Here is a 25,587-nt window from a genome sequence, read left to right on the forward strand (position 1 = left end):
CTCAGACTGTATTCTTCCAAGGTATACAAAAACCAGAGCCTTTTATCATAATGCCTTCTCTGCCACCCAATGAGTCCCTGATGCTGCAAGTTATTAAGTGTTTTTCCACACACTCCTGCATACCTCTAGGAAAAATTGAAATTATAGCACTTAAAAGAAAATGTCTACTTTATATATCACAAACCAAAAAGAACTGCTATAATTTTATGTGGGGAAAATAAATCATACAAATTGAGATAAACCAGTGTTTTTTATTCAAAGTACATTATATCAAACAGGAATGAAAAATGCAATAGTGACTTTTGCATTTTTACCTTGTAAAATAATTAAATGTAATGCATAACCCAAATACATTTTTTCTTAAGCTGAAAAATTCACAATCTTCCCTCTAAATAATATGTTGTACAATAAAGCCTTTTCAAACACTTTTTAATTCCACATTCAGTTTTCAAAAAACCCCAACTACAAAACTAATAAACATAGGGGAAAAAATATCAAGTTATACAAGAATTCCAACAACAGCATTAATACTATTATGGAAATATTTGAAAGTCGAATGAGATTTTTGACATCACATACTTAAAAATAAACTTTTGCTTTCATGGATGTATTATTAGTGACATATAAAGTGCCTGTATCTTAAATTTCACATCTTATTACTTCATTACCTCCTATCATCATCCCAACTTCTTTTATTGTTCCTAGAGTTCCAATAACCTTGTCTTTCATCCCTCTGCCCTCCATGTCTTCCTTCTCCATGATGTCCAGATCTGCCACGAAAGCCATCCGATCTTCTATCTTGCCAGCCATCTGACCTTCTATCTTGCCAGCCATCCGACCTTCTATCTTGCCAGCCATCCGACCTTCTATCTTGCCAGCCATCCGACCTTCTATCTTGCCAGCCATCTGATCTTCTACCCTGCCCATCATCTGATTGTCTATCTTGCCAATTATCACGATATCCACCACGGTTTCTGTTACCTCGAAATCGACCTCCATGTCGATTTCGATTGAATTGATTGTTAGGCAGTATTGGAGGTTTCGGTGATGGGCTGTTAAAAATCTGAAACAAGTTCATTTACTCTTGTAAAAAAAATCCATGTAACTTTCATTTAAATTTTATTAGGATCACAAGATACCTGAAATGAAAGGTAGTCTAAGTTTGCAGTAGTGTACATTCTCCACTAATCTCACCTTTAAGAAACTTAGTGTGATTATTTCTAATAAAAGGGCAAATTCAGATTCCATTTTTGCATGAAACATAAAACTTACAATTAATCACTTCATTCAGCAATGTCACAGAGTATCAGTAGGCTATCTAGTGACACTCCACACACATCCTATTCTATTTATAACTTCTGCAGTTAGTTGCAAGAATAGGTAACTCAAATGTAACTCTTGTCACACCCAATAGTCACCCAACCAGTGACTTTAGTAAAAATAGAGGGATGTGCATTTTGTTGTTCCCTCATTTTTTCATAAGCATTTTTATCAATGTTCTATAAGAGGGAAAATGAAAATAATTGGAGAGGACCTGCTCAGGTAGTGGGAGTAACAGGGAAACAGTAGTAGTTAAACATGGGGATTCTTTAAGAGAATAGCTAGAATACACGTTACTAGGATTCAAAGACTACCACCAGAAACAGAAAAGATATCTTCTAGAATACATAAATCACATGTTATGAAAGGTAGATCCGATGACCCAAATGAAGGGAGTGTAGATAGGCAAGAAGGAAAGGAGATAATAGTGGGCGGGAGAAGGAATGCAGACACAGAAGAAGCTAAAGAAAGAGTTGTGGTAGAGGAAACAATGGAAGATGACAGGGAAAATGAGTTAATAGAAGATACCAAAATTCAAAAAGGTAAATAGAGTTAGAGCTGTAAACAATGATACAGGACAAGTAGAAGAATGGACTATATTAAGTCTTGCAGGAAAAAGATCAAGCAAATCATGGGCTGATTCATACAATATACAAGACTCTCAGTCAGGTGACAAAGGGTGGGTTCACTTGAGGGATTATAATCAGGTAGAAAAAAAACTGAAGATGAAGAGGAGGTGCTGCTAAGATTTGAAAATAGAAGCATAATGGGAGCTAAAGAGAAAGAATTTCAAAGTTCAAGAGAAAACAAGGTATATGAGGAGGTAAATGATGTTGGACAAAAAGCTATATCTACAAGATGGATAGTAACTGAAAAGATAAAAGGAGGGGGAAAGGATATGTAAAGCAAGACTGGTAGCTAGAGGGTTTGAAGAAGAGATGGCTGAAATTTTGTCTGACCAAAATAAAAGTGAAAGATTGGAATTGTTATACATTGGATGTCAAAACTGCATATTTACAAGGTGACAAGATACAAAGAGAAGTATATTTAAAGCCACCTAGAGAAGATAGTTGGAGTGGATTATAGAAGTTGAAGAAAACTGTTTATGGGTTCAAGGACGCAGCAAAAGCATGGTATTGTAAAGTGGTGAAAGTTGTGGAGGAGCTAAAAGGTGAGAGAGGTAGACTAGAACCTAATATATTCTTTTGGAAAAAATGACAATAAATTGAATGATATTTTGTGTATACATGTAGATGATTTTTGCTACGGAGGAACTGGAGGATTTTTAAAGGAAACAATTGGGAAATTGAAAGGGAAATTGCAAGTAGGAGAAGAAAGTAAAAGGTTTAAGTATACAGGAGTAGTAGAGCAGAAGGAGAATAGATTTTGTCTTAATCACTGGCAGTATATATAAATTTTATAAGAGAACCAGAAGTTAGACGATATACGGGTAATAGTGTTAGAACAAAAGGAGTTAACCTGGTATAGATCAGTGGTAGGACAGTTGAATTGGGTATTGCTACATACCATCCCAGAAATATTATACAATGTTAGTGAATTAAGTAAAGCATTTAAAGAAGGAACGACTCAGGATATGAAGAAGCTTATTAAAATTCTGAGAAAAACTAAGAACATGATGGGCAAAGTTACAATAAGTGAAATGGAAGAAGAAAGATTTATTGGGAAGCCTATGCAGATGGCCATACTCAACTGAGTTATATCATATCCTTGACAGATGGTAAAAGGAGAAGTCCCATATGGTGGAAGTCCAGGAAATCCAGGAGAGTGGCAAAATCCACCTCTGAAGCAGAAGCCCTGAGTGTTGGGGTGGCTATAGAAGGATTGACAAATTTCAATAGAAGCGTTGGTTAATACTGATAGTAAAACACTAATGACTGCCATCAAATAGAGTACTGGTGTAACTAGTATGAGATTAAAAATAGATATTTCAGCAATATGGGAAACCATAGAATCTGGGGAAATAAAGGAGGTGAGATGGATAAAAGGAAACGATCAAGTAGCTGATGTATTAACTAAAGCAGGAGTTTCAGGGGAAAATATGAAATTATGTAGAGGTTAAAAAGTTGAAGAATAAAGGAAATTAGAGGGGACTAGGTTAGGAAGCAGTCGAAGGCGAGGAAGAAGGAGATAAGTGTGATTATACATTATATATCAATTTAGTCAGAGTGATTCCATTTTTATTGTTATTGTTTTTTTCTGCATTGTCGAAATATGGTAGATTTCCAATGTATGGGTAGTATATGGTTGATTTTAGAATGTGTGTATTGATGTACAGTGGTCCCCCCTGTATTCGCGAGGGATACGTACCAGACCCCCCCGTGAATAGTTAGAACCCGCGAATGTTTGGAACCCCTATAAAAATGCTAAAAACAGCCTATTTTGTTAGTTAAAACTCAAGAAAAACCAACTAAAAATTTTCCAACGTGGTTTTTTTAATAGTTTATCACAAAAAGTGCATTTTATGATGATATTCATAAAAAAAAACAGGAATTTGTCGATATTTATCATAGAAAAAAAAACGTGAATGCGCGAATTTTCCGCGAATAATGCAGGGAAACGTTCCCGAGAGAAATCCGCGAATGTGTGAGTCCGCGAATCTGGAGAACGCGAATACGGGGGGTCCACTGTATTAGGTTGTGTTGTGACGTTATAGAAGACGTATTTAAGTTGTGTTGTGAAGTCATAGAAGACAAGATGGCGGCAGCATCTGTGAATGTATACAATAATAGAGGCAGAAGGAGGCACATGCATGGATTGTTTGATTCGTAGGAGAGAGCTCTCTGTCCGATAAGAGTCTTGTGGTGTTGTTCAAAGGTGTGAGCTGGAGTATACTGGGATTGGAGAATGGGAACAGGTATTTAGATTGCACATTTGTGTTCAAAAGGAAAGATTAGGCTAGGAAAATATTCAAAATCACAATAATGGGAAGTAAAGACGCCACCACAGGTTAAGAGGATGCTGGGAGTGACGTCAAGACATCTCGAATGGTAGCACTGGGCGATGGCCTCACTAGTGGAGCGATAAAGGGCAACCCAGTAAGTGTCAATGATGACAAAGGCATCCCACTAGGAGGCAGCACACAAGAACCAAAGTAGTGTTGGCATGAAGGTGGGGGGGGGAGACTGCCAAGGCGGCCGGTGGGGGGGTATGAGCAGCCAAGAAATGCAAGAGTAGGCCATCCAAAAAAGGGGCACCCCATAGGCCTAGAGATGCCCAAACAGCCGCCATCTTGTTCGATCTTGTTCGATTCGGAATCTGAAATAAAGGAAGCAGAAGGCGGAGCCTCCTCCCTCTCGGGAAGGACATTATATCACGCAGGAGAGGGGGCTACATTAAACATAATCTCATCCTGTGCAACTCCTGATACTTCCAACGACAAATTGATGGAATAAAAGAGAGGAAACAACGATACAACCGACAGAGGGAACGCTTCTGGATGAAGAGGATACTGAACTGTTTAAATGAGGAGGCAAAAACCCTCCCAAGAAGAAAAGTGGATGCTCCCTCTTCTTGTAGAATGCCCTCCACTGTGACACAGGCCAGGAACGATGTTCCAAGCAAAGGTTACTAATGTTACAAAAATTAGATCAGCACCTACTGCATGTAGTATGAGGATCTGTAATGGTAGCAGCCAAAAATCTGGAGCACGGAAATCCCCGAATGCCCGGGCACATGTGTTGATGAGGCCTAGAAGAATCGGAGGACTCCATGATAATAAACAAGGCACACACACAAACACACTGAAACAAAGAAATCACATACAAACAAAGCAACCGGCTAGGGTAAGAGAGCGCAAGAGACTACTCTCCAAGGCAGTCAAAGAAAGACTGATGCGTCACTGAATTCTATGCCTGGTTGGTAACCAGCTTCCACCTCTTATATGCATGAGTTGCTAGAGACCACAGATTCCTTGCTTTACAATCTTTGATTGTTTTTAACACGTTTCCAGCTGGCACAAAAAGATTATCCTATGGTTAAGACCAAAGGTTTGTTCCGCGTATGAACAACATCGTTTTCACATAAAAATATCTTCAGTTAACTTGACTATTACATGTAAACTGTAGTTTCCATAAGCAATTGTAAATATGTCTGTTTACTCCCTCTATCTCTTGTTGTCTCATTATTTCATTTAAAGTTTTTATGAAGGTAATATCCCTTAAGAAAATGTGTTTAAATTTAAACACAAGTATTATATAAATAGCAATTAAGTTTTGATTTGACACAAGACTACAGATAGTAAGCTGAGTGAGTGAGCACATATTACAACAGACATCCTGGCCCAATTCCATCACCACCACCAAAATTTTCAAGAATTTAGATTTTTCAATTAACCCAATTCTGACTTCTCAGTTACCAAATCCTCACAAATAGTTTACTACCCATAGTGGGCTTTTGCAGCATCCCTTTGACCCTTGGCTGCATTATTTCCCACCTTTTACACCCCTCTTGCCTTCTCACCAGGCTTTCCAACTCTTGTTGCTTTGATTTTCACCTTTCATTTAACCCTTAAACGCCGAAGCGGTAAAAAAAAAAAAAGTCTCCCGTGTGCCGGAGACGTTTCAGAGTGAGCGCGGAAGCGGAAAAAATATTTTTTTCAAAAAATCATAGCGCGCTTAGTTTTGAAGATTAAGAGTTCATTTTTGGCTCCTTTTTTTGTCATTGCCTGAAGTTTAGTATGCTACCATCAGAAATGAAAAAAATTATCATTATCATATATAAATAATGCGATATATGATAGCACAAAAACGAAATTTCATATATAATTGTATTCAAATCGCGCTGTGCGCAAAACGGTTAAAGGTAACAAGTTACTTTTTTTTTTCGTTGTAATGTACACTAAATTGTGATCATTTTGGTATATAACAAATTGTAAAATGATAAAAGCAACACAGAGAAAATATTATCACAAAATAATGCATGAATTCGTAATGCGCGGACGTAAACAAATATTTTTTTCAAAAATTCACCATAAATCTAAATATTGTCCTAGAGACTTCCAATTTCTTTCAAAATGAAGACAAATGATTGAATATTACTATACTGAAAGAATATTAGCTTACAAATGCAGTTTTCGACCATATCTGATGAGTTAAAGTTGACCGAATGTCGAATTTTTTTATATATTTTTTTTTATATGCAATTATTTCGGAAATAAGAAGAGCTACAACTTTCAAATATTTTTCGTTTTATTCTACATGAAATTGCGCACATTTTCATATATAAAACTCTATGAAATGCCTAATATGAAACGGAGCAAATATTACGAGAATGGGACTTACGCATTTCGGAGATTTGTGGCGGAGAATCCGCGCGCGGAGTGAAGGAAAGTTTTTTTTTTAAAATTCACCATAAATTTAAATATTGTGCTAGAGACTTCGAATTTGTTTCACGATGAAGATAAATGACTGAATATTACTAGACTGTAATAGTTTATCTTACAATTGCGTTTTTCGACCATTTCGGTAGAGTCAAATTTGACCGAACATGTTATTGTTATAATACAATTAAGTTTGTTCATACTTACCTGGCAGATATATATATAGCTGTATTTTCTGAAGTCCGACAGAATTTAAAAATTCGCGGCACACGCAGTGGGCGGCCAGGTGGTAGTACCCATTCCCGCCGTGGGAGGCGGATATCAGGAACTATTCCCATTTTCTATTCATATTTTATCAGTGCCACTATCTCCTGAGGGGAGGTGGGTGGGCACTTTAATTATATATATCTGCCAGGTAAGTATGAACAAACTTAATTGTATTATAACAATAACATTTTGTTCATGAAACTTACCTGACAGATATATATATAGCTGAATCCCACCTTCGGATGGTGGGAAGAGACAGAATAGGATTTTTTGGGAAACTAAATTAAGTAGATGATATACATCTTAGTTCCTCACCTGTTAGCATAGCCGACTTCGTGATTACTGTCACCAAAGTCTGCTTCTGCGTTACTAGAGTTGCCAGCGAGGTAGAGACCTGTAATGCTGGTGTGCTCTAAATGATCTGTCAACGGGGACGTGACCACAATGTGACTAGACCATATGACCATACTTCTGAGGGCAACGAAGCTAAAACCACCACCTGACCTAACCTATCAAAGTTAGTTCCATAACTTCTAGGCTAAAGAAAAGGAACGCGCCTCAAGCGACCAACCCTTCAAAGTTAAAAGCACACCTATCCCTTTTCTATAGGATAGGATTCGTGTTGCTTCCTGCCCCCAATAATATATCTACGGATACGTATGGTCCTAGCGACTTACGGATCTGAAATGTCGTCTTCACATCCCGTCGGGAGTGTGAAGCGAACACAGAGTTGCTTCGCTAAAGCGTGGCACTCAGGATGTTACTGAGTGTCACGCTATGTTGAAATGCTTCCGAGGCCGCGCCCTCACCTCTTGAGCATTCATATTAAGAAAAAATCTCAAATCTTTATGCAAACATAATGAATGAGACCTCTTAAAAGAACTCCTTGGCTATAATGCCAGGGTGTTCTTGGACATGAACCAGTCTGGTCTTTTACGGAACCCCGCAGGTTGTCGGGAGAGTGAAGCGAACACAGAGTTGCTTCGCTAAAGCGTGGCACTCAGGATGTTACTGAGTGTCATGCTCTGTTGAAATGCTTCCGAGGCCGCGCCCTCACCTCTTGAGCATTCATATTAAGAAAAAATCTCAAATCTTTATGCAAACACAATGAATGAGACCTCTTAAAAGAACTCCTTGGCTATAATGCCAGGGTGTTTTTGGACATGAACCAGTCTGGTCTTTTTACGGAACACCGCAGATTGTCCGTTGACCTTGACTTTCTATAGTTTTATCAAGATAAAACTTGAGAGACCCTACAGGGCACAGGACTCTCTAATGCCCTTGCCCAATAATTTGTGCCATACCCTTGGTCTCCAAGCCTTCGGGTCAAGGGTTAGACAAGTTTTCGTTCTTATCAAGAACGGAATGCTTAGAGGACAGACCGCATTATGTCCTTTAAAGCCAAAAACCTCTGATGATGGCTAAACAAAAACCTCACTAACCCTCTTTGGCCGTGGCTAGAGCGGTTAGAATATTAGCCTTTCTGGTCACGTGTATTAAGTTCGCAGAAAGGATAGGTTCGAATTGCTTTTGGCATCAGAAACTCAGACTACGTCTAAGTTCCATGTCGGAACCTTTTATCCAGAGAATTTTAAGATCTCCACAGACCTCAAAAATTGTGAAGCTTTGTTGTTTGACAGAACCGAATCTCTGAGCCTAGAGGCCGTCAACAACATATTTGCATATTCTACAATAGTTAGGACTTCTAGCTTATCTCATACTTCAGACGGAAAGATAGAACCATAAGGAACTTCACAGAGGTCGAGGTGGAGGAACAGTCATTTCCCTTCACTATCTCCAGAAACGGCCTCCTCCGATTGAACACTGAAAATAGGCAGCACTGCTTTGCCTTGCCAAGAGGCTGCCATTACTCTTGAAGATCTTATCGCTCTGTACCGTTGAAGACGAAGGTAGATATTGAATGCAACCTACGTCTTCACAGACAAATCGAGAGAAGGATTCTCAAGATTCTGAACCTGTGCCTACAAATGACTGAAAACGCTAACCGCTATTTCATTGCTGTCCGGTGAGAAGTCGTAGTTGCAATGAAAGCGGGCGTTCTTCAGTAATGAAAACACAGGGGAAAGCTGCCTGAAGAACTGCTTCTCATGGGCTGAACATTTGGAAGTAGAGCTGTCAGGTCGGAGAGTAGGCGATGTCTTTGACATATCTGTTAATCGGGTTGAACAATGAACAATTGTACACCTACGAATATGAGATATTTTAAAGACAAACCCAGATGTCTGCAAAATCATTCGCATTATCGCAGTGCGATGCAGCGGGAGACTTGTACAGACTTCTGTTACCGTGCGTTAAACAGAAAGATGAAAGAGTCTAAGAGATATCTCTGTTGAAAAATTCTCGCAATATCGAAGGCGATGGAATCTATCGTCACAGCAGTAGATGTTCCTTCATAATTGCGAGAAACCCCGTTAATCAGAGACCTAAGTCCATGATTGTTGGGCAGAGATACGGTTCGGTAGTCAATCAAAGCAGGAGAGAGAGAGAGACATAATCAACCGTGCATCTCGGAGGCCCAGCTGATACTGAGCTGCTATCAGGCAGTTCAATACACAGTAGCTGAGCTTGAGCTCCCGCTGACTCGTCATCCTGAGTTGCCAGGTAATCCATATTCCACAAAGGAATGCGTTCGGCTAGAACCACCGAGCATAAAAGATATGCTCGAGCAATTATATTTAGGCGAAACAAATTTCGGTAAATATAAAAGTTGAAATGGTGTTGTCGTGACAAAACCATAAGTATATAAAATTGAAACAAACTCCTGGGAGGTTGCAGGCAACCCAGAGTTGCAGTTCAATTAGAATACTTCTCGTCTAAGTCGCAATCCGTAGAATAACTAGGATATGCGCCTACCCCTCGGACAATTCAACTGCTTAGTAGAATCATGTCGCGAGGTTAATATATGTAGTATATTTATAGGATTCTGAACAACGATCTCCATCCTAAATTCTTTCCTTCAAGAAAACAAAATAAGGATTGGAGATCGACCACCTTCGATCTCTATCAAAGAGAGTGAAGGAGAAGTCTTCCTCGAAGGAAAGCTTCAATGGTGAACAGAATACGAACTGCCTGAGTTGCCAGCTACTCCCTTTACGAAGGAATAGGTATGATATCGAGCAAAAGGAAACTCTCAAGCAGGTCTATTTAAACGAAACAGAATTCGCTAAAAACAGAAGCTGAGTCGGTGTTGTCGTAACAATACCTGAAGAGTTGTTCTTACTCCGAAAACTCTTGGAAGGTTGAAGGGAGTGTCAAATAAATACATTAGAACAACAGTTCTTTCGCTTCTATCCGCAGAGGTAAATACGATATGCGTATATGACTTGACCCATGCGTTAGCAAAATGACGCAAAGATAAACTACGTAAGTATTGTAGTAATTTGAACATCGAATTCTCTACTACATCTTTCCTCGACGAGGAAGAGAGAAAGAAAGGAAAACGACTGTCCACGCTCTAATGAATGAGGCTTTTTAAAAGAACTCCTTGACTCTTTGCCAAGACTCTTTTCCAAGAAAAGGGAGTAATATTCGAATAGAGATCATCAAGAGAGAACCGAGGATCGAAAAGGGGACCGTTCAATGTTCTTTATGATATTGGACATAAGACTCCTGGATCTAGTCTACAAGTCTCTTCTTACTCCCCGGATGAGCCTCTGAAAATGAATGAGAGCTCTTCCGAAATTTGTTAACGAGTTTATCCGCTTAAACGATAAAAACGTTAAAATCTATGTCAATGAGAACTACCCCATTTATGAGGGGTCCCCCACTTAAATGACAAAACGTTTAGTATCTTGACAATGGGGAAAACGTCCTTACTTGACAAAACTATTAGCACTTTGCTAATAGGGGAAAACCCTTTAACATGACCGAAAGTCACCCAGGAAACCGAGTATATAATCTTCCCGATTCTCAGAGAAATCGATGAAGAGGAAAGAGGGATCGAAGAAAAAATTCGGGTATGTCTCTCCGCTAACTCCGAATCCTTTTTTCTGTAAAGGAATGTCCTGTGGAGAGTCCTGACAAAACCTCGTCTTGACGAGCGTTTATAAAGCGTCAAGCGTCCTAAGAAACGTCGTGAACAGCAAATAAGACGCCTTTACTCTCGCAAAGCGTCCTGCCGAGCTTCTACCGAAGCGTCCTGGCGAATGTCCACAAAAGCGTCCTCATAAGCGTCCTGCTGAGCGTCCTCAAAAGCGTCCTGCTGAGCGTCCTGCCGAGCGTCCTCAAAAGCGTCCTGCTTAGCGTCCTGGAACGCGTCCTGCTGAGCGTCCTCAAAAAACGTCCTGCTTAGCTACGAGCGTGTCTGAGCAGAGAAGACCAAGTCTTCTGAACGACGTTTCAGAGAGGAACTCGTTGAGCGCCCTGATGCATGCAAGGCCCGCCAAGAGGCGTCCTGGCGAGCGACCTTTCCAACATTGCGACGAACCGCGTTTTGCATATGACGTTGAATATTTTCAAGGGACGTCCTCATGCGAGTCTCCATGGAGAGCCGCACGCTGCTTCCTGAAGTGTGTGAACACTAAAGGAAGACGTATGGCTTTCGTCTTCAAGACGGGCCTTAAAGACCTTCATACCTTCTTACAAAGACAGTGGCCGCCTGTGCGACAACTTGCGTCTTAGTAATGCAAAAGACCATCTCCAGAAACGCACTCAGCAAAGGAACGCCGAGCGTCCGAAAGACACCCTCGCAAGGTGCTTGCCGAGCGTCCTGGAGAATGTCTCCACTATAGGACGTCGAGCACCTCCAAAAACTTCTTCACGTCTAAATTGCCCTTCTTATGCCGAACCAGACACATAAGTTGTTTGACTGTGCAAAGCAGCTTGCCGGACGTCAAACTTATCAGCTTGCTTTTTCGAAGTAAAGCGAACGTTACATAACGTATACGGAGCGCCATTAGGAGAGGAGACGAATACTGAGTTGCTCCTCCAAAAGGTGGAATCTAGAATGTCCTTGATTACCAAATCCTTTTGGAATGCTAGCGAGGTTGAAACAGCTCTAACTTCATGAGCGTTCACTCGCAGGAGGCTCAAATCACTCTTCTGGCAAGATGAATGAGCCTCCCTAATATTTCCCTTAGGAAAAGAGCCAGTGCATTCTTCGAAAAGGGTAAATGTGGTCTCTTCCTGAGCACCATACATTACCCGAAGGACCTCTTACTTCCTTCGTTTATGTAAATATAACTCGAGAGCCCTGACAGGGCACAGGACTCTTTCATCCTCTCGAGACGAGAGAGAGAGGACGTGAAGCGTCCTCTTCTCTAAAGCTTCTTTAGGGGGCGCGAGTCCTTCCGAGAGCTCCAACCCCTGTGTGGGGAGGACGCCTCGGAGGACGAGAAGCAATCCTTCAAGATTCGTGCACGTGCTCGATCTTCGGCAGCCTGGGAAGCGACAACAGGATCTGCCGAAAGGAAGCCAGATCAGCATGAAAAACACGTAACCTTCCTTCGGCTTTTGACATGCCCTCTCCCTGGTTTCCTGGGAGTCCGACAGAGGTCTAGGCCTAGAGGCGTTATGGGGCCGATCTGACGTTCCCTCCTAACGAGAGAGAGGACGTGAAGCGTCCTTTTCTCTAAAGCTTCTTAGAGGGCGCGAGTCCTTCCGAGAGCTCCAACCCTTGCGCGGGGAGGACGCCTCGGAGGACGTTTAGCAGCCTGGGAAGCGTCAACAGGTTCTGCCGAAGGGACGCCAGATCGGTGGGGAGCCCCCGTAACCCTCTTGCGGCTTTCGACATGCCCTCTCCCAGAGTCCTGGGAGTCCGACAGAGGTCCAGGCCTAGAGGCATTATGGGGCCGATCTGACGCCCCCTCCACAACACAAGGGGCACTACACTTCACAACACTGATTGGAGAGCGAGCACTTTAGTCTAAGAATACTTGATGTAATCCTCTAGCAGACACTTCTTCTAGGCCCGTAAGCCATACCACAGGGTTAGGCAAAATAAAATCTACAGGAGGTTAGAAGGTTCATTTCTAACTTCTGTTTACCTTTCTATAGTTTTATCAAGAAAATGTGGAGGAAAACTCCTGATTCTAACACGTTCTAAAATGCGTACATGAATCCTCCTTCTTCCGTAATCAGTCACACATTACACTAATTACATTGAACTTATGCAAAGAAAACATGTAAACGTCATATATATAAAGCGAGTGTCTACCGAAAGTTCCGGTAGCCTCACCTTACCATGCCGACAACAAAGTCTGAAACTAGGCTAACTAGCTTCCGACATCAAATGCAATGAAAAAATTTACGATAGCGTATGCCTAGCCACAAATCCAAGTTAATAATTGAAAGAATAATTAGGATACTTAAGCGGCTAATGAAGTTTTCAAAATCCTAGGCGGAGGTCTGTAAACAGTCGTTTACCGACCGGCGACAGAAAAAAATATGAATAGAAAATGGGAATAGTTCCTGATATCCGCCTCCCATGGCGGGAATGGGTACTACCACCTGGCCGCCCACTGCGTGTGCCGCGAATTTTTAAATTCTGTCGGACTTCAGAAAATACAGCTATATATATATCTGTCAGGTAAGTTTCATGAACAAAGTGGTTTTTTTTCTATTTATCGTGATTTATATGCAAATATTTCGAAAATGAGAAAAGCTACAACCTTCAACTATTTTAGGGTATATTATACATGAAATTGCGCACATTTTCATATATAAAACGTTATGTAACGGCTAATTTAAAATTGTGCAAACATTACCACAATCGCACGTATGATTTTTTCGGAAGAGTTACTGCGCGGACGTAAAGAAAATGTTATTTTTTTCATAAATTCACCATAAATCGAAATATTGTGCTAGAGACTTCCAATTTGTTGCAAAATGAAGGTAAATGCTTGAATATTACTAGAATATAAGCGTTTTAGCTTACAATTGCGTTTTTCGACCATTTCGGTAGAGTCAAAATTGACCGAAGGTTGAAAATTTGTCACTTATCATTTTTTATATGAAAATATTTCAAAATTGATAAAAGCTAGAACCATGGGTTGTTTTTAGTTGTATTGTGCATGAAATTGCGCACATTTTCATATATAAAACTTTATGTAACGGCTAATTTAAAATGGTGCAAACATTACCACAATCGCATGTATGATTATTTTCGGAAGAGTTACCGCGCGGACGTAAGGAAAAAGTTTTTTCATAAATTCACCATAAATCAAAATATTGTGCTAGAGACTTCCAATTAGTTGCAAAATTAAGTTAAATGATTGAATATTACTAAAATATAAGAGTTTTAGCTTAAAATTGCGTTTTTCGACCATTTCGGTAGAGTCAAAGTTGACCGAAGGTTGAAATTTTGGCACTTATCGTTATTTATATGAAAATATCTCAAAACTGATAAAAGCTACAATCATGAGTATTTTTTTGTTGTATTCTACATAAAAATGTGCACATTTTCATATATAATACTCCATGTAATGGCTAATTTAAAATGGTAAAAAAATTATGTCGAAGTGACGAAATAATTTCAGAGATGTGTCACAGATACTTTTTAGTGCGGCAAGAAAGAAATTCGCGCTTGCGCGCCTGCGTAACGATTGTAAACAAAACAACACTTTGATCCATGAACTCCCAGCATCCCCCAAGGCGCGTGATTCAAGAGTTTTCGGCTGGTAGGCCTAAAAGTATTTTTCCGCGAATTTTTAAAAAAACTTTTGTATGTCGACGTAAAATACGTCCAGTCGGCACCCGAGAGACAAAAAATGTTGACGTAAAATACGTCCAGTCGGCTTTTAAGGGTTAATATCAAATCCATTGGGCCGTATGAGAGACTTAAGGATTATGATTCATGAGTCTGGTTAAATCATACAAGATAATAATATAAGGTGAAGTTAATGAAAGAAAATGGAGATCACTGAACAGCATTCTTAATATCTATGCTGCCATTATGAAAATCAAATTCAAAAGTTGAAAAAAGGAGGAGCTTTCATGATGGGAGATGCCTAATCAATTGTACAACTACTAAAGTGCTATTTTCAAGTACTTATTCATAACTTGGTTGTCAACCCTAACCAAATGTCAGGTTATCAATAACTGGAAGTGGAATATAAAATTTAGGCCAAAGGCCAAGCATTGGGACCTATGAAGTCATTCTGTGATGAAAATAATGTTGGAACAATTGTTAGAAGAGGGTGGAAAGTAAGATGTAAGATGGAAGAAAGAGAATATGAATGGAGGTATAGTAAAAGACAGTACATGAGGTACAGTGACAGCATTAACCCCCTATGGATAGTTAATGATAACAGTAAATTTTTAAAGCAAAAAGGAATACCTTCATGAATTCTTCATCATTTTCTGTGTACCGCCCTTCAGCTGCTGCTTCCAACTCTGCTAAATATTCTTCATTCAATTTGACAGTACCATTTTCTTGCAAATCAGTTGCCATGGTTGATCTATATCCTCAGAGTTTTTGGCAGTGTTATTACAAGAGACTCTGAAACTGAAAAGATTAAATATTTATGAGGGAGAGTAATCTAAGAGAATTCTAAAATATGAATACAGTTATGAAACTCACTTTAATCAACTGACATAAATTTCTTAAGAGATGCAGTATAATTAAAAGCTATGCCATGCATATTCTTTAAAAAAAATGTTTGGTTGTACTGTCTTTGCATTTAGTTTTCAATAATCATGAAAATCATTACAAGTCGAAATTTAACATAATTCCAAAAACAGAGTAACACAAACAAGCAGAGCAATATAACTTACTGAACTTTCAACTAAAGTAGTAGTATAATCATATTATGGCATAAAATTACAATATAAAATCATAAATACCTTAATGACATATAAATAAAGCTTACTTAACATCCCAGAAAGTACAGAACAATAAAACCATCTGAGTACATTACACTTAACATATGTAAATCACTTATCAGATTTTTAATCCTTCATCTTGTGCTTAACTTTTACAACATTTACATATAAACTTATAAAATCCTCACTGAATGTGCTGCACATCAATGTAAAAGGTTATCATTTACAATAAATAGCAAATCATAATAATTTTGAAATTAAAACTTCATTAAAAAATGTACATTAGTACTCTTAAATAATTTGTTACGTCAAACAAAAAAAGGGGGGATGAATAGCTCCTTAAAATGAGCAAAGTGGTAAAAGACCCTGGCTAAAGGAGCCCCTCCCTCATTACCTTTCTAATGCTGTTTTCTTGTCCCTTTTAACCAGAGATGGCAAGTCAAAAGATAAAGGTGGAAGGCATTCTGCCTTATACTAAGAGTTTCTTTTTAATGAAATTTAAAATATGAAACTCACTGTTTGACAGAGAATTTAAAAATGGCCACCTTTTCAGGTTAAGGCACGAGATGAACTTGACCATTAAAATTGAGCAAATACAGCAGGACCTCTACAGGTAATGTAATCACAATTAGACCAAAATAATTTACTTTTATTCATACTTTTTGAAAACCACCAGACACTGAGACTGGAAGGAAGGTATTACTCCGTATAAATAGCAACTAAATATATTCAGTATAAATTAACTTTTCGTATATAAACAAATCAAAAGTCTTTTATATTGGAGTAATCTAAAGGTAAAAGTAATTGAAACTAGAAGACAAAGTAGTTAACTGGTATTGACACTGGAATCTCTGCAGGATCGGTAGAGGAGATTAATTGCAATTACCTTAAAAATTTGGTATTTGCTCCTACAAGAATACAAATCTATCTTTTACATAGAAGACCCAACCCTTAGATGAGGTGATCATCTCGTGAAATCTAATGAGCAAGGTTCCAATCACTACTAGAATTTTCCTTTTCCCAGTCATATATCTAATCAGAGGAAAAATAACTCATGAAACCTTACATATAGCTTCACAATCTGATGGAAAGCTGAAATGGCTCTGTGCAAAAATTGTTAAGAGTACTTATTCCACAAAATCTTCAGTACGAATATTTGCATTTAACCTGACGAACTTTGGCTTCTAGGCCTATTTATTAGTTAAAAGCTAACTCAATCTACCAAAACAGACAGGCAAAAAAGCCTAGTATTGTGTAATCTACAGACAACACATCTCTTGTTTTTCTATGAAATTTTAATGATCGCATGATACACAAAATTGGATGGAACACGAGTAGACTGCACAAATTTAAGTTATTTTGTGTTGTATATTTTTTTTGTTTCACAGACTTTTTTCGTTAGAAATAAATTGTGTTTCTGCATTTACGGAGCAAACTTGTTTCAAAATAAAAATAAAAAATCCAAAAACTGAAACCCTGTGTGGGCAACCCCATCATGGGCAGTCAAGAACTAATAGAAGCTGATTAAAAAAAAGATTCTGGACCATGGGAGTTGCCAAACCACAGAATGCTGGATCTAAGAGGTATGACTGTACTGGAAATGAAAGTCATTAAAAATGATATTGTTATGTTACAAGTTTCATACATACTTACCTGGCAGATATATACATAGCTAAGACTCCGTCGTCCCCGACAGAAATTCAAATTTCGCGCCACTCGCTACAGGTAGGTCAGGTGATCTACCGGCCTGCCCTGGGCGGCAGGACTAGGAACCATTCCCGTTTTCTATCATATTTTCTCTCTTCCACCTGTCTCCTGCGGGGAGGCTGGGTGGGCCTTTAATTGTATATATCTGCCAGGTAAGTATGTATGAAACTTTATTGTAACATAACAATATCATTTTCATACAATCAACTTACCTGTCAGATATATACATAGCTGATTGGCACCCTTCGGTGGAGGGTAAGAGACAGCTACTATATGGAATAGACAGGTAAACAACATATGTTGTAGGTATAAATAAAACCTTGGTTCCTACCTGATAGGTGGTAGACTTCGTGGGTGTTTGCCCAGTAGTCTGCATCACCTCAAGAAACTTTAGCGAGATATATGATCTATGGCCAAGAGTTCTTGTGGGTCTGCCGATGGGGTCTTATCCGCTTACTCGGCAGAGCCTGAAAGGACTTTGTCAATGGGTGCTGATCCACTTATATGACAATACACCTTATGAAGGAGCACACAACCAATCCCGACCACCTGATCCTAACCATATGTTAGAACTAAAGATTGTTCCGAGTTATCCCCGAACTCTTCACAACAACCGTAACTCAAAACCACTACGCACACATACATAATTTTCTAAAAAAAAAATTATACTCATCTAATTAGATATGACAAGATTCTCTTACTGAACAACATAGACGGCCGTCCGTGCTAAACCAAGTCCTCCATTGTTCGAAGAGACTCCAGACCATATCCAAAAAGAAGAAAAGTATATACTTTAAGGATTGGTGTCGGCTCCCGTACCCAGAATCGTATCCGCCGATACAAAAGGACCCAGAGAAAAACACTTCTCATATGTCACACGAACGTCTTTCAAGTAATGAGATGCAAATACTGAGTTGCATCTCAAAAATGTCGTATCTATGATGTTTTTAAGCGACATATTCTTATGAAACGAGAGAGACGTCGCTACTGCTCTCACTTCATGAGCTTTAACTTTCAACAGTCGCAACTCTTCGTCAGGACAGACCTTATGCGCGTCTGTAATGACGTTCCTCACAAAGAATGCCAGAGCATTCTTGGACATCAGTCTTGTGGGGTCTTTTACCGTGCACCAAAGACCTTGTCTAGAGCCTCCCATCTGATGCTTTCTCTGAATGTAGAACTTTAGAGCTCTTACAGGGCATAGAGATCTTTCTGCTCTCTTCCTACGAGACCCCTCGTTATGCCTTTGACTTCTAATGACTTAGGCCAGGGATTCGAGGGATTCTCATTCTTAGCTAAAAACAGGGTCTTAAACGAGCAAATAGCTGAGTCTCCCTTGAAACCTACTTTATCCTGCAGAGCATGTAATTCACTAACTCTCTTTGCCGTAGCTAAAGATAATAGGAATAGGCATTTTCTGGTGATGTCTCTAAACGATGCCAGATGAGGAGGTTCGAACCTTTCAGATGAAAGAAACTTGAGAACCACGTCTAGGTTCCAGTTAGGAGGGACCGGTTCCTTAGACTTTGAAGTCTCAAAGGACCTTATGAGATCGTGGAGATCTTTATTATCTGCCAGATCTAATCCTCTATTCCTGAAGACTGCCGAGAGCATACTTCTGTATCCCTTTATTGTGGATACAGCTAGATGAGATTGCTCTCTCAGGAATAGAAGGAAATCAGCAATTTCCGCTATAGAGGTAGTGGAGGAGGACAACTTCTTAGTTCTACACCACCTTCTAAAAACCTCCCACTTCGACAGGTATACTTGCCTAGTGGAGGTTCTGCGTGCTCTCGCGATCGCGCTTGCAACTTCGCGAGAAAACCCTCTCGCTCTGACGAGTCTTTCGATAGTCGAAAGGCAGTCAGAGCGAGAGCGGGGAGGTTTTGATGATACGTCTTGAAGTGTGGTTGTCTGAGAAGATCCATCCTTCTTGGTAGGGATCTGGGAAAGTCTACGATCCACTCTACCACCTCCGTGAACCAATCTTGGGCCGGCCAAAAGGGGGCTATCAATGTCATCCTCGTCTCCTTTGACGCCACAAACTTTTTCAGTACTAGTCCCAGGATTTTGAATGGAGGAAAAGCATAGACGTCTACGCGAGACCAATCTAGCAGGAAGGCGTCTACCATAAGAGCTCTTGGGTCTTCCACGACCGAGCAAAAGACTGCCAGCCTTTTTGGAGATGAATGTGGCGAAGAGATCCACATGAGGTGTCCCCCACAGCGACCAGAGATCTTGACACACCTCCTCGTGTAGGGTCCACTCTGTATGAAGGACCTGGTTCCTCCTGCTGAGTCTGTCCGCCCTCACATTCTTTACTCCCTGAACGAACCTTGTAAGAAGGGAGATGTTCCTGTGAGACGTCCAAAGCAAAAGGTCTTTCGTCAGCTCGTAAAGGAACGAGGAGTGAGTCCCTCCTTGTTTTTGAATGTAGGCAAGTGCCGTGGTGTTGTCCACGTTTACTTGCACTACTTTGTTCGAAACCAGAGGTTCTAGACTCTTCAAAGCCAGATGTACGGCGAAGAGCTCTTTGCAGTTTATGTGCCAAGACACCTGCGGTGGTTCCCAGGTGCCTGACACCTCCTTCGAGCCTAATGTTGCTCCCCAACCTTTCTCCGACGCGTCGGAGTACAACACTAGGTCTGGGTTCTGGATTTTTAGAGAGATCCCTTTGTTCTCTTTCAGAGGGGGCAACCACCATTCCAGGTGCGGTCTTATCTCCACTGGAATGGGAAAGGCGTCCAAAGTGTCCAGTTTTCCAACTCCAAGACCTCTTGAGGAAGAATTGAAGCGGACGTAAATGAAGTCTTCCTAGCGGTAAGAATCTGTTCGAGCGAGGAAAGGGTCCCTAGAAGGCTCAACCATTCCCTCGCCGACGTCTGTTCCTTCATTAAGAAGAGAGAGACTATCTGCAAACCTTTTGCGATTCTCTCTTGCAAAGGAAATACTCGAAAACCCCGAGAATCCATCTGAATCCCCAGATAGACTAAGTTCTGTCTGGGTGTCAGCTGCGACTTCTCGAGGTTCACGAGTAATCCCAACGCTCTGATCAGATCTAAAGTTAACGTAAGGTCCTCCAAGCACTGTCTCTCTGATCTGGCCCTGATGAGCCAGTCGTCCAGATACAGAGAGATATTTACTCCTTTGAGGTGAAGAAACCTCGCCACATTTTTCATCAGGCTTGTGAAGACCTGAGGAGCTGTGGACAGGCCGAAACACAAGGCTCTGAACTGAAGATCCTTCCCCACCCCCCGTCATGAAACGGAGGTACTTCTTCGATGAAGGGTGGATCGGGACGTTGAACAAAATAGGCGTCCTGGAGATCTAGAGACACCATCCAATCTCCTTGTCGCAATGACGCAAGGACTGAGGCAGAAGTCTCCATCGAGAACTTCTCCTTCTGAACAAATTTGTTCAGAGAGCTGACGTCTAGTACTGGTCTCCAGCCTCCCGAGGCCTTCGCAACCAGAAAAAGGCGATTGTAAAACCCCGGGGAGTTTTGATCCAGTACTAGTTCTATCGCTCTCTTGTCCCACATTTGTTCCACCATCGATCGAAGAGTATCCCTCAGCACAGGATCCTTGTACTTGGCTGTTAGTTCCCGTGGTGTTGACGTTAGGGGAGGAGTGTTCAGGAAAGGGATACGATATCCCTTCCTTATTACAGACAACGATGACGCGTCTGCGTTTATAAGTGTCCAGGCCTCCACAAATCCCAGGAGCCTGGCACCTACTGGTGCTTGGAGGAGAGAAGCATCACTTTCCCTTTTTAAAGGGACGAAAGCAAGACCTACCTCTCTTCTCAGGAGCCTTCCTTCTTGTGGGAGGTCTGGAGGTCGGGCCACCTCGAAAGGGCTGAACAGATGTACTCGGTCCTTTCTTGTCAGGTGTAGAAGCAGGCTTCTTCTTCCTTGCTGACTGCGTCAGAAGGTCTTGAGTCGCCTTCTCAGTTAATGAACGAGAAATGTCCTTCACCAACTGAGACAGGGAACAAAAAGTAGACAAAGGCGACATACAGCAGCGCTGCCCTCTGAGCGTGGGAGACTGCTTTGGTTAAAAAAGCACTATATACTGTCCTCTTTTTTAGAAGACCTGCTCCAAACAAAGAGGAGATCTCAACCGAGCCATCCTGAACCGCTTTGTCTATACAAGACAAAATGCACAAAAGGACTTCTGGTTCGAGTCCTTCAGAATCATGGGCTTTCTTGGACATCACCCCAAGGGACCAATCTAAGAAGTTGAAAACTTCCAATACATGAAAGAGTCCCTTGAGGAGATGGTCCAGTTCTGAAATGCCCCAAGTAATACGTGCCGAGTTCAAACCTTGTCTACGTGAAGCGTCAACTAAGGTCGAAAAGTCCGCTTCTGACGTAGACGGAAGAGCAATACCCATATTCTCTCCCGTCTGATACCAAATGCCTCTTTTACCAGCTAGTCTCGCTGGAGGCATGCAGAAGACCGTTCTGACTAACTCCTTTTTAGACTTCATCCAAGAGTCTAAGGACTGAAGAGCCCTCTTCATCGAAATGGCGGGCTTCATTCTGAGAAAAGACGAAGATTTCTTCGTCTTAGCACTCAAGAAAAGAGCGCGCGGAGAAGGAGGAGCGGCAGGAGTCAAGTCGTCTCCATACTCCTCTAGAAGCAAGGCAGTCAAAACTTTATAGTTCGACAGTCCTTCTCTTCCTTGATACTCTTCCTCCGAGTCTACTTCTAACTCGGGATCTAATTGAGTCTCCGCTGCCAAATCCGTACGTCTTTCCTCTGGAGGAGACAAACTCCTAATAGGAGAGGGGCTAAGGGAATGATATTCCTTCCTCTTCCCCGCTTTAATAGTCCTGGAAGGCGCCAAAAGCTCAGGCTTCTCTCCATAAATGGATGACGCTTCCCGCTTGGATGACGCTTCTCGTCCGCCAAGCGTCCTGGCTGACGCCTCCCGCTTGTGTGGCCGCTGAAGTCCGGATGACGCCTCGCGCCTGGAAGACGCTTCGCTCTCAAAAGGCGTCCTAACTGGCGCCAAAATATTGGTTGGAGCCTCGCGTCTACAAGCAGCTTTAAAAGACGCTTCATGCCTAGAAGACGTCTCACGTCTCTCTGGCGTTACGTGTCTTCCGTAAGATCCTCCCGATCTCGCTCTCGAACCCGAAGCTTCTGCGATATGTTTAGAAGCTTCACGTTTGCATGACGCCTCTTGCTTAGCAGGGGAGAGAGGACGAGACTTCTTGATTGGAAGCGCAACGTCCTTCCTACGAGGCGCTAACACTCCCACCAAAGAGGCCAGTTGTTCTTGTACTGCCATGATAATCTTCCTTGAAGCTTCTCCCACGTCATTTGCATGACGCCTTTCGTCATCAATCGGGGGAGAAGTAGGAAAGGGTTCTTCTGCGTCCTCGTCGGGTGACGCTGACGCCACCTTCGCCTTCTTAATAGACGAGGGAGCGTCATCTGAGAAACGCTCGTCGCTCGAATCAAATTCGGGTTCTTTCAAATGCCGTTTCAGAGGCCTCGATAAATCCGACTCCTTCCACCCTCGTTTAGGTGAGGGAGAGGGAGAGGATGAGAAACACTCACGAAGGACGCTTTTTCTAAAGCGCCCTTGAGCAGCCTGCCACGAAACAGAGCTTGCTGAAGGGACGTCTGACCGTTGGGGATTCCCCATGACCTCCTTAAGGCTTTCGACTTTCCTTCTCCTCTGGGCATGGGAGCTTGGAAGAGGTCTAGGCCTGGGAGCGTTGCAGGGACGATCAAACGCCCCCTCCACAACACTGGGAGAACTCACTTCACTGTAATGCTCACTTTCACTAGCCTTACCTTGTAAGTCCGCCATTTTGGACTTCATGTCTCGAATAGTAGCTTTCAGATCGGCGATTTCCGAGGCCGATTCCAAAAGTAAACCTTGTGAATTAGACACATAGGGAGAATCTAAATCATTAGGATTAGAAAAAGTATCAATAAAAGGCTACATAGGCCTTGAACTCACACCTTTCAGACGTCTAACCCTATCCCTCTCTAACTTCTTCAAATAAGAAGTTAAAGTCTTCCATTCTTCTGCATTTAATCCCTCGCATTCATGACAAGTATTAGTAGCAGAACACTGAAAGCCCCTACATTTACGACATACAGTGTGAGGATCAACCGAAGCTTTCGGTATCCTCACCCTGCAGCCTACATTCACACACATTCTCACACTCACATTTGAATCAGACATACTGATAAAATTCCAAAAAGCAAGTCCAAAATCAGTCCACAGTAGCGAATGCCAAAAACACGATCCAGATACGTCACCAAAAAGCCGATAAACGATGATCAAAGGATGAAATAAGAATCTAAGTCAGGAGGTAATAGCAACAATGTTGATACCACCGGCGACAGAGAAAATATGATAGAAAACGGGAATGGTTCCTAGTCCTGCCGCCCAGGGCAGGCCGGTAGATCACCTGACCTACCTGTAGCGAGTGGCGCGAAATTTGAATTTCTGTCGGGGACGACGGAGTCTTAGCTATGTATATATCTGACAGGTAAGTTGATTGTATGAAAATGATAGTACATAGTACTTGTACTTACAATCTTCAGATATGAGGCTGTCAACTATCAAACCATAGAAACCTTCTCCTGAAGATTTTGATGTTACATAACCGCTTTGAATCTTTTTAGTAAGCTCAAAAACCCTGAAATATTAAAATAAATACTGATTTAATATACCAGTTTGTTCTTTACTATTTACCACATTTACATTAAAACTACATCAATTTCCTTTTCCACATCTCAAAACGACATATTTTTAAAGTAACTCGTATTTTTCCTAATATACAGACCTGAGGTCTTTACATATGGGATTTATTTTCAGCACTATCTGGAACTGGCCATTCAACTTAAAAAAAGGTGGTTATTGGTAGTAGTTGGCTATCAATGGTAGAGAAGGATGCCCCATCCATCCAGTCAGTACGCATTCACTTTTCGTTTAGTACCAATTTTAGTTTGGCGCTGAAAATACTAAACTTAAAGATCACTAGAGCAAATCCTTATTTGAATTCAGCATGTTATCCTCAACTAAGTCAATTGACCAATCCAAAGAACCTCAATTACCATTTGGCAAAAACCACCCAGGGTCTTGGTAAATGTTCGTTCATATGGTGTTTTTACGTTGCATGGAACCAGTGGTTATTCAGCAATGGGACCAACAGCTTTATGTGACTTTTGAACCACATTAATAGTGAACTTCTATCACAAGAAATACACATCTCTCACAACTCAATGGAATGCCCGAGAATCGAACTCGTGGCAGGTCAAGACCATACCGATCACGCCACTGAGGCGCTTAGATTTGGTAAATGTATCGCCCACTAATCTCCCAGCAAAACCCCTTGGATCCCTTACATTTGCTGAGCAAAACAAAAATTGGCCCATTGCAGAACTACTTCAATTCCCATTTGTGATGCAATTAGATGTCGCAACTACATAAAATAACTTTACCAAATATTGTAAGTAATTTTATGACAAAGTAACTGCCTACCAGCTAAATGCTTGTCCATGGTTTTTATTACAATATCACAAATGTTGCTAAATATCCTAAGAGTTTCATCAATATTACTGGATGACTTTGTCATCTGGGTTACCAATTGCTCAGTAATACCTTAAAAGTTCCCGAGAAGAGATCCTACATTGCTACGTGCCACATCAGTGCCTTAAGAACTGGTACAACTTGATAATGTCTATCCATGTCATGGGTGACGATCATCTTGAAAAGTACTCTCATTATGCATCTCAGAAAGATGATCCTTTAAAAACAGGCCAGTATCATCTTCCAAATAAAAGGGAAATATGTTAGCAGCTGAAGTCAAACTGTTACAAACAAGACCCTTAGCTGCTGGACCATCTTTCATTACTAGAATTTTGCTAGGAACATCTTGAAGTGTGTACTGTATCATAATAAATTATTACCTCTTGAAAGAGAAAATCATCATCAAAAGTTGTTACTACTACTACTACTACTACTACTACTACTACTACTACTACTACTACTACTACTACTACTAGTAGTAGTAGTAGTAGTAGTAGTAGTAGTAGTAGTAGTAGTAGTAGTAGTAGTAGTAGTCTGTGTAAAAAGTTCATAGTCTGGGCTATGATTAGAGGCTTGACGGCCTAAACTATTCTAGCCAGCACAGGCAGAGCTGT

The 25,587-nt window shown here is 41.0% G+C and overlaps 1 protein-coding gene across 5 annotated transcripts in view; it reads right to left on the minus strand.

Moving 5' to 3' along the window:
* Nucleotides 1–231: 231 nt before the first annotated feature.
* Nucleotides 232–25,587, minus strand: part of LOC135217648 (protein cereblon-like) — a 191,230-nt gene continuing 165,874 nt past the window's right edge. For 4 of the 5 annotated variants that reach the window (XM_064253625.1, XM_064253647.1, XM_064253632.1 and 1 more), the window contains exons 4-6: nt 23,977–24,080; nt 15,222–15,389; nt 232–1,063 (exon numbers count right to left, since the gene is read on the minus strand). In XM_064253625.1, coding sequence (XP_064109695.1) covers nt 15,343–15,389; nt 23,977–24,080 — 151 coding nt within the window. In that variant the 3' untranslated portion in view covers nt 232–1,063; nt 15,222–15,342. Of the gene's footprint in view, nt 1,064–15,221; nt 15,390–23,976; nt 24,081–25,587 lie in introns of those variants that run through there. The other variant, XM_064253639.1, reaches the window with a different exon arrangement.

This window comes from Macrobrachium nipponense, chromosome 19 (assembly GCF_015104395.2).
Source record: "Macrobrachium nipponense isolate FS-2020 chromosome 19, ASM1510439v2, whole genome shotgun sequence".
Taxonomy (NCBI): domain Eukaryota; kingdom Metazoa; phylum Arthropoda; class Malacostraca; order Decapoda; family Palaemonidae; genus Macrobrachium; species Macrobrachium nipponense.